The sequence below is a fragment of the Pangasianodon hypophthalmus genome, chromosome 5 (assembly GCF_027358585.1).
Source record: "Pangasianodon hypophthalmus isolate fPanHyp1 chromosome 5, fPanHyp1.pri, whole genome shotgun sequence".
Lineage (NCBI taxonomy): Eukaryota > Metazoa > Chordata > Actinopteri > Siluriformes > Pangasiidae > Pangasianodon > Pangasianodon hypophthalmus.
The window spans coordinates 32528884-32537598 of record NC_069714.1 but is presented as its reverse complement, the minus strand read 5'-3'; the positions used below and the strand labels follow the sequence as shown (position 1 = coordinate 32537598).

Genomic DNA, 8715 nt, shown 5'->3' with positions numbered 1-8715 from the left:
TAATCTGCAACAACAGCGCAGTCAGTTAATAAAAAATAAGTGGAGATATGTGAATACGCCCGGATCGTCATCTGCGACAGCCAATCACCTGCTTCCCTGCGACAGCCAATCACCTTCTTCCCTGCGACAGCCAATCACCTGCTTCTCTCGCGGCTGCTGGTTCCGCCTCTGTATAATTAGCCACGCCCACATTCTAGCAGTTGCGAGGTGCGCGCGCAGAACCGCAGATAAATAACTGTTATTCAGCTTTAAAGTCTCTGAAACGATCATATCACACAGATTCACACACAGATTCACACACAGATTCACACAATGAGCGACACGGAGAAGAATTTCACTGAGCGAGTGAGTAAATGTGTCATTTTAATCATTTTTATTTGTTGTCATTTGCATGTTGGTGAGCTAACATTAAAAATTACCACTTTGATGCGACAAGTTGGAAATAATCCTGTTTGTTTTTCATTCCTGTAGTTTGTGTGGTAAACATTATAAAAATGTAGTTAATATTATAATTTTTTAGTGATGCTGTCGGCCTAGTTCAGACTCTGCGCATGCGCGGCTGCGCGCGGCTTGCAAAGCGTTTGGACCGCAACCGCGCATGCGCAGAGCTGACTCCTCCATACCAGCGTTTGTTTATGAAGGGTTTGAAGAATCAGTTCTAATTTCAAATAAAGTTAAATAAATAAAATTTCTGTACAGGTTTGCAGACCAAACACTTATTAAACTGAACTTGATCTAAATTAACAACTAACTTAAAATGAGGACGCAAAATAGTTGTGATAATAATAATGACTCATATTGAATGTTATATTATTAATTTTTATAAGCAATATTCTAAACTTAAATACTTTATCACATCTTTAATTGCTAATGCTTATTCAGAAGGTCTTCCTAACAACTGCTTATACTGTTTAATGAGTTAAATGATTAAAAATGGGATGTGTAATGTGTAGAAGTTATAAAACTGGAAGCAGCCCAGTCATCGTGGTTATTAGAGAATTATACCATAAGGGTGCAGAAAGTGGATTATAAAACACGAGACAAACAAGAGCTCATTGTCCTTTTACCATAATGTTTGCTATAAAAGCAACGCATCCAAAAATTTAAATGTGCCTGACGTTCCACTTTACCCAGATGTGGTCAGTCAGCTGAGGCATGTCTGGTGTCTGAAGTTTGCTTTTGTACCGTGCAGTGAGACTCATCACGAGGCCTGGCAGCTGCGTCATCCTGCAGGATAACAACAACAACAACAACAATAATAATAACAATAATGATAATAATAATAATAATAATATTAATGAGTGAACTTCGTACCCCGGACATGTCCCAGCTGATGGCGTGCGTTTGTGTTAAAGATGGCCGCTGTGTGATGGTTGTGATGTGATGCTCATTCCTCACGCTGTTCTTCTTTTGTTAAGGAGAAGAAGAGAAGTCAGAAGATGAAGTCAGATGACGTTTATAATGACTGTTTTAAAAAAAAAAAGACAGAGTTGCATGCTAATGCTAACGGCGGTGCGTGAAGCTCCCGTGGCGGTGTGTAGCGTTTATGGGCAGAGGGACAGGATGAGGGGAAGAAGGAAGCAGTTGAAGGCAGACACATGACACAAATGAAGTGGAAGAAAGAAGAACAGAGGGGGTTGAAGTAATGGAGTTAACGTGAAGTTGTCCACTCTCAGTAAATATGATTGTATGTGTCTGTCCTTCGCGTGCATGCTCTCTACACACAATACACACTGATCACACACTGATCATCACCAGGCATGTGCCGATCATCTACACACTACTGCACCACCACCATGTTCCTTCAGGAAGTAGGCCGCTCAGGTAGGAATTAGTCTGGTGTCCTCACTGGGCCTGTGATGTTGATTTTCCCCACAAAAAATCTCCATTAATGGTTTAACTGCACAGAACAGATGGAAGTGCCAGGGGGTGGCGCTGTTGAGTGTCACTGGGTTTACACAGAGACGGCTTAGACATCACCACAGGGTTGTAGGGCAGGTAAGCCCACTGACCTTTAGACACTGTTCACGATGCCAGAGATTTGTAGCATTATGTTCTGTTGCAGATTTTTCACGTCATTTCAGTCAGATTGAGCGTCAGCCCCTTTCTTCAGGTTTGAATCCAAGAAAAAAACCTGCTTAATTGGTGCCTGACAAGTTTTTCTTTACGCAATGTTCAGCATTTTCAACTGATGAATTCATAAGTTATAGTATAAAATAATATGCTATATTGTAATACTAACAAGAAAAAGAAAACTAAATCGAGCGTAAAATCTCATGTCAGTTCTCACTGGACATCCAGGCAGCTTAAGATCATGTAGAAACCATCAAACTGCACATTCTTCATGCTTTACAGTCAAATATGGGTTCTTTAAGGTTTCTCTAAGGTTTCTTTAAGGTTTCTTAAAGGGGTTCTCCATGGACCCTGTTGAGGTTGTGCAGCAGGTGGAGTCGATAAAATGAGTGTCAGTAGGTGAATGTTTACATTTAACTTACAGATGAAACAGGACAGAACTGAGTAGTCGAGGGTCAGGAGCTCAAAAGCTTAGCCATGGTAGGAACTCAGAACCTCCTGATCAGTGGCCTGAAGCCTTAACCACCTTCAGAAGAGACTGCGGCCTAGATGTGGCTATAAATGATTCTTTACAGTTAACATGAGTGTGCGCTTAATAACGAGCGCAGAATTGCCCATTTTATTCAGGATGAGAAGGTTTAGGTTTAGTTATCTGAGGTTCCTCATTTTGAGCATCTAGTCTAATGAATCTGCTCCCCGGACAAGAGTGTAAGTAATCACAGCGGACAGAACTCCCCAGCGCAGCCGGAATATACATTTACATCTGATCTTGTACCTCACGTATCGACACATGCCTTAGATAAACAACATGGTCACACCTTTTAGGTTCGATGATACACACCTGTATGTAGAAGTAACGGTGCCTGTGTGTGATTGATTTAGGAATCGCGATCAGCGTCGAGGAGTGCGAGTCCCCGAGGTTCACACAAATCAAGAAGCCGATCCCCAGCACACTCGACCGCTCGCTCCAAACGCGACTCGCGCTCCAAATCACGCTCCTGGTCACGCTCCAAATCAGGGTAAGTTCTCGCATGAACACAAACAACATCAAGAATGTTTTTCAGAAGTGTGTGCTTGGTGTGGAGAGCGCTCCTGTAGAAGGCTGTTCTGTATATTTCAGCACTATCACTGAGGTTCTAAACTCCAGTCCTGAGGATGCACTGCATTTCACTACACTCAAAGTGCTTGGCTTAAAGGTGCAAAAGTTCATTTTTTTTTTTATTTCTTACTTGTACAAAAAACCTGCAAGGTGTTAAAAAAATCATTCAAATGTCTAATCCACCTACTTAACCGTTATAGAGCTAAACTTGGGGAAACAAATTGGCTAATCTTACTTAATGCACCTTTAATAAATATAGTTTTCTGCAAATGTATTGGAACAGCAAGACTGGTTCTTTTCTTTTTGCTATGCATTGAAGATATTTGTGGTTTGAGATCAAAAGATGGATATGAGATGAGAGATCAGAATTTCAGCTTTGATTTCCTGATATTTACATCTAGACGTGTTACACAACAAGCAATCTTTCTTGAGTTTCTTGTTGCCCAGGTGTGTCCTGTTAGACTGACTGTTTAAACAATTAATAGCTCTGAATATCTGCTCTTGGTTTGAGCCCTGGGCTTCATCTGTGAAAACTGTGTTTGTTGTTAAAAAAGGATAAACCAATATGAAGACCAGAGAGCTGTTTATGGGAGAAAAGCAAGCCAATCTGAAGCTGAGAAAAGAGGGAAAATCTATCAGAGCCATTGCACAAGCATTGGGCATGGAATGTCCTGAAAAAGAAAGAAACCACTGGTGTACTAACAGCCAGACATGGAACAGGTTGGATGAGGAAAACAACAGCAGCTGATGACAGAAACATTGTGATAGCTGTGAAGAAAAACCCAAAAACAACAGTCAGTGACATCAACAACAACCTCCACAATGCAGGGGTGAAGGTTTCACAATCCACCGCTCAAAGAAGAGCAGAAATATAGAGGCCACACCACAAGACACAAACCTCTCATCAGCAGTAAGAGTCAGAAGGCCAGACTGGAATTCACAGAGGAAAACAGAGATGAGCCACAAAAGTTTTAGAACAAAGATGAACCTCTACCAAAGTGATGGAAAGGCCAAAGTGTGGAGAAGGAAAGAATCTGCTCATGATCCAGAACATACGAGCTCATGGGTGAAGCATGGTGGAGGTAGTGTCATGGCTTGGGCTTGCATGGCTGCTTCTAGAACAGACTCACTAATCTGTATTGATGATGGAGCTCATGATGGTAGCAGCAGAATGAGCTCAGAAGTCTACAGAAACATTCTGTCTGCAATTTACAGAGAAATGCATCTAATAGGGAATAACTTCATCATGCAGCAAGACAACGACCCAAAACACACTGCAACACAACAAAGCACTTCATCAGGGGGAAAGTGGAAGGTTTTAGACTGACCAAGTCCATCAGCAGACCTTAACCCAACTGAGCAGCATTTCACCTCCTGAAGAGGAGACTGAAGGGAGAAACCCCCCAAAACTAACACCAACTGAAAGAAGCTGCGCTACAAGCCTGGAAAAGCAACACAAAAGGAGAATGCAACAGTTTGATGTCAGTGGATCACCGGCTTGATGCAGTTATTGCAACCAAATATTAAGTGTTATTTACTTCAAGATTATCTGTTCCAATACTTTTGTTCAGCTAAAATTGGGTCTACAATCAAAGGTTTTAGAAGAAGAAGAAAGTTGTTTAACACGCCTAGATATAAATATCTGGAAATGAAAGCTGAAATTATGATCTATTGTCTCTGATTCATTTTTTGATCTCAAACCCAAATGTCGTCAGCGTAAAGCAAAAAATAAAGAATTAGCCTTGCTATTCCAAAACCTTCAGAGAGAACCGTAGCTGATCGGGTCATTAGGGGGTACTGCAATTGAGATCAAGCAGCTTCCAGCTCTGGTTCTTCTGGTTTTACCCGTACCCCTTGCCTGCTTTCCCTCTGGCTTTACCCGTACCCCTTGCCCGCTTTCCCTCTGGCTTTACCCGTACCCCTTGCCTGCTTTCCCTCTGGCTTTACCCGTACCCCTTGCCCGCTTTCCCTCTGGCTTTACCCGTACCCCTTGCCCGTTTTCCCTCTGGCTTTACCCGTACCCCTTGCCCGCTTTCCCTCTGGCTTTACCCGTACCCCTCGCCCGCTTTCCCTCTGGCTTTACCCGTACCCCTCGCCCGCTTTCCCTCTTGGGTTTACCCGTACCCCTCGCCCGTTTTCCCTCTGGCTTTACCCGTACCCCTTGCCCGCTTTCCCTCTGGCTTTACCCGTACCCCTCGCCCGCTTTCCCTCTTGGGTTTACCCGTACCCCTCGCCCGCTTTCCCTCTGGCTTTACCCGTACCCCTCGCCCGCTTTCCCTCTGGGGTTTACCCGTACCCCTCGCCCGCTTTCCCTCTGGCTTTACCCGTACCCCTCGCCCGCTTTCCCTCTGGGGTTTACCCGTACCCCTCGCCCGCTTTCACTCTGGCTTTACCCGTACCCCTCGCCCGCTTTCCCTCTGGCTTTACCCGTACCCCTCGCCCGCTTTCCCTCTGGCTTTACCCGTACCCCTCGCCCGCTTTCCCTCTGGGGTTTACCCGTACCCCTCGCCCGCTTTCCCTCTGGGGTTTACCCGTACCCCTCGCCCGCTTTCCCTCTGGGGTTTACCCGTACCCCTCGCCCACTTTCACTCTGGCTTTACCCGTACCCCTCGCCCGCTTTCCCTCTGGCTTTACCTGTACTCCTTCTGTACTTTGCTCTGTTTGTGCACAGGCGGAAGAATGTGTTAAAAGTCCTGCATGCTAGCACAGGGCCATTATCAGGCTGCTCAGGGTAGCATTACTTGCCTGATCCCTGATGTTTTGTTCTTGATCTCTCTCTACAGCTCTCGTTCTCATCGCAGCTCTCGGAGGCGCTACAGTCGCTCACGCTCTCGCTCTCGGCGGCGCCGCTCGCGCAGCCGCTCTTACAGCGGGGATTCGCGACGACGACGGAGCCCCTCACACTCCCCCATGAGCAACCGCAGGCGACACGTAGGCAACAGAGTGAGTCTTAAACACATGATGAACTTTTAACTGTATTCTGACTGTTATTGTTGACTGGTCAGCTGCTCGTATCCCTACCACTTCTCAGTAAGGGTGCGTGGAATAATCGCTTTAGCCGTGGTTTTCACTCCGTATTTGTTGTGATGTTTCGTAGGCGAACCCTGATCCGAACACGTGTTTAGGAGTGTTCGGGTTGAGTTTGTACACCACAGAGCGAGATCTGCGGGAGGTCTTCTCAAAGTACGGCCCACTTACAGACGTGTGCATTGTCTACGATCAGCAGTCGCGCCGCTCGCGCGGGTTCGCCTTTGTTTACTTCGAGAACAAAGAGGACTCACAGGAGGTGTGTTCACTTTCGGTTTCTGTTAAAACGACCGAACACGGGACACACCACAAGTCCATCGCTGGCATTGTACACCATGATACTAACGTTAACATGGACGCTTCATAATCACGATGTTCGTCTTGTATGCGTAGGCAAAAGAGAGAGCAAACGGTATGGAGCTGGACGGCCGCAGGATCCGAGTGGACTTCTCCATCACCAAGAGGCCACACACCCCCACTCCAGGGATCTACATGGGCCGGCCCACATAGTGAGTGTGTGAGGAGCGTTAGTCAGGTACTGGTGTGTTAGGAGCTGGTGTTGACCCTGTGTGTGTGTGTGTGTGTGTGTTACAGTGGAGGTGGAGGTCCCAGTCTGAGTCGGCGTCATGATTATTACGATCGAGGCTACGATCGCTATGACGACCGTGATTACTACAGCAGATCGTACAGGTCAGACGAAGCGTGTTCAGAACAACACGTCAGTGTTTTACTCACATTATTAATGCTTTAACAGATTACACTAACCTGTGTGTGTGTGTGTGTGTGTTACAGGAGGAGGTCTCCATCTCCGTACTACAGCCGTGGTGGATATCGCTCACGTTCACGCTCTCGCTCCTACTCCCCCCGTGAGACACACACACACACACACACACACACACACACATTGGTGTTATAACCATCAGTAATGCTGCATTTAAATATATTCTAAATGCTGCTCTCTAGTGTTTATATTTTTATGTTTAAGTCCTTATTTTTTCAGTTAAAATGTACTGAATGCTCTCTACTGTTTTATATAAATAATTATTAGTTATCTGTTTTTCTGAACCATGGAGAAGAAAAAATTCTAGCTTTTATTTATTGATTATTATTCAAATAATTCTGGGGGCAGTCGTGGCTTAATGGTTAGAGACTCGGACTTGCAACCCGAAGGTGAACCTGAAGGTTGTGGGTTCGAGTCTCAGGTCCGGAAGGGATTGTAGGTGGGGGAGTGAATGACCAGCGCTCTCTCCCACCCTCAATACCACCACTGAGGTGAGACCCTTCAGCAAGGCACCGAACCCCCAACTGCTCCCCGGGTGCCGCAGCAAAAAAGGCTGCCCACTGCTCCGGGTGTGTGTGTGTGTGTGTGTGTGTGTGTATATACTTGGATGGGTTAAATGCAGAGCACAAATTCCTAGTATGGGTCACCACACTTGGCCACAAGTCACTTCACTATCACTATAATTCTCTGTAATGTTAGGAATTACTGTTTATTGCAATTTTTATTTTTTACTACATTTTTTACATTCCTTTAAAAATATTGCAGACATTTTTTTCATTGTGGTTTTTCATATTTTCTCCTGTCTTGCTTAATATTTCTAATTAATTAATTAATAATTGTCTTGTCCTATTTTTCTTTTATATTATTATTAGATGTTATTTCTTTAAAATATTTTCTCTCCTGAATCTTTTCTACATATATTTATTTCATCTCAAAAGCTGATTACATTTTAATTAATTTGTTTATTATTTATTAATTATGCAATAGGTTTTGCATGTAATTAACACAATCCTGTTTTTTCCTCAGGTCACTACTGATCCCCGTCTGTGTTGAACTCTGATGATGTTATTTTTAATCCAGCTGTGAGTTTAGAGTTCAGGCAGCTGAAGCCGAGCCGTGTATGTGACTGTTCTAGTGATGAAGCTGTGTGTGTGTGTCTGTGTGTGTGTGTGTGTGTGTGTGTGTGTGTGTTTTAAAGCTGATGGTTTTCTCACAATAAACCAGATTACGTTACACCACCTCTCTTCATTGTGTTTCTGATACAAAATAATTTGCGAACGTCTCTTTGTTCCTCTCTCTGTAAACTTACAGCTTTACCTCTGACTGTTACAAAGCACTGACACTGGAGACTCCTTCCATAAATATCTCCTTACAGAAAACGTCACTGTTTGAATGATTTACACACGTCCCTGTGAATGAGCTGTTACTATGGAAAATATAACGTATTAGAACGAGCGCATTAATATTAACCTGCACTACTGTCAGAGCTGCTGTTATAGAAAACTAATCAGCATTTTCACTGTCTGATTATCAGATTAATGGAAGAATCCAGAAGTGTGGGAAAGCGTGTGAAGCTGCTGATTGGTCGGCTGCTGTAACGGTCATTAGTCAATTAACTGTATGAAGTTTATAAAACGCAAACCTGTACTGAAATTATAGCAATAATAATAACGTCTGCTTTTTATTGTTTTGTTTATTACTTGTATTTAACTGCACAGTTAATGTTAGCTAAACG

At 44.0% G+C, this 8715-nt stretch overlaps 1 protein-coding gene across 2 annotated transcripts; it reads left to right on the top strand.

Moving 5' to 3' along the window:
* The first annotated feature begins 165 nt into the window (after positions 1 to 165).
* tra2b (transformer 2 beta homolog) lies at positions 166 to 8165 on the top strand. Of its 2 annotated transcripts, XM_026911936.3 has the most exons (9): positions 189 to 345; positions 1419 to 1687; positions 2956 to 3092; positions 5956 to 6115; positions 6270 to 6458; positions 6593 to 6708; positions 6794 to 6889; positions 6992 to 7065; positions 8007 to 8165. In XM_026911936.3, the coding sequence occupies exons 2-9, from the start codon at positions 1682 to 1684 to the stop codon at positions 8015 to 8017; spliced, it is 789 nt and encodes a 262-aa protein (XP_026767737.3). In that variant the 5' UTR covers positions 189 to 345; positions 1419 to 1681; the 3' UTR covers positions 8018 to 8165. The 2 variants fall into 2 exon arrangements, with proteins under 2 accessions (XP_026767736.3, XP_026767737.3); XM_026911935.3 differs by lacking the exon at positions 1419 to 1687 and having other exon boundaries at positions 166 to 345.
* Positions 8166 to 8715: the final 550 nt, after the last annotated feature.

Bases quoted from the DNA above. Each gene is read 5' to 3' on its own strand.
- tra2b (XM_026911935.3), top strand. From the start codon at position 313: ATGAGCGACACGGAGAAGAATTTCACTGAGCGA. The intron at 346-2,955 runs GTGAGTAAATGT...TGATTGATTTAG, and splicing joins AGAAGAATTTCACTGAGCGA to GAATCGCGATCAGCGTCGAG. The intron at 6,890-6,991 runs GTCAGACGAAGC...TGTGTGTTACAG, and splicing joins TACTACAGCAGATCGTACAG to GAGGAGGTCTCCATCTCCGT.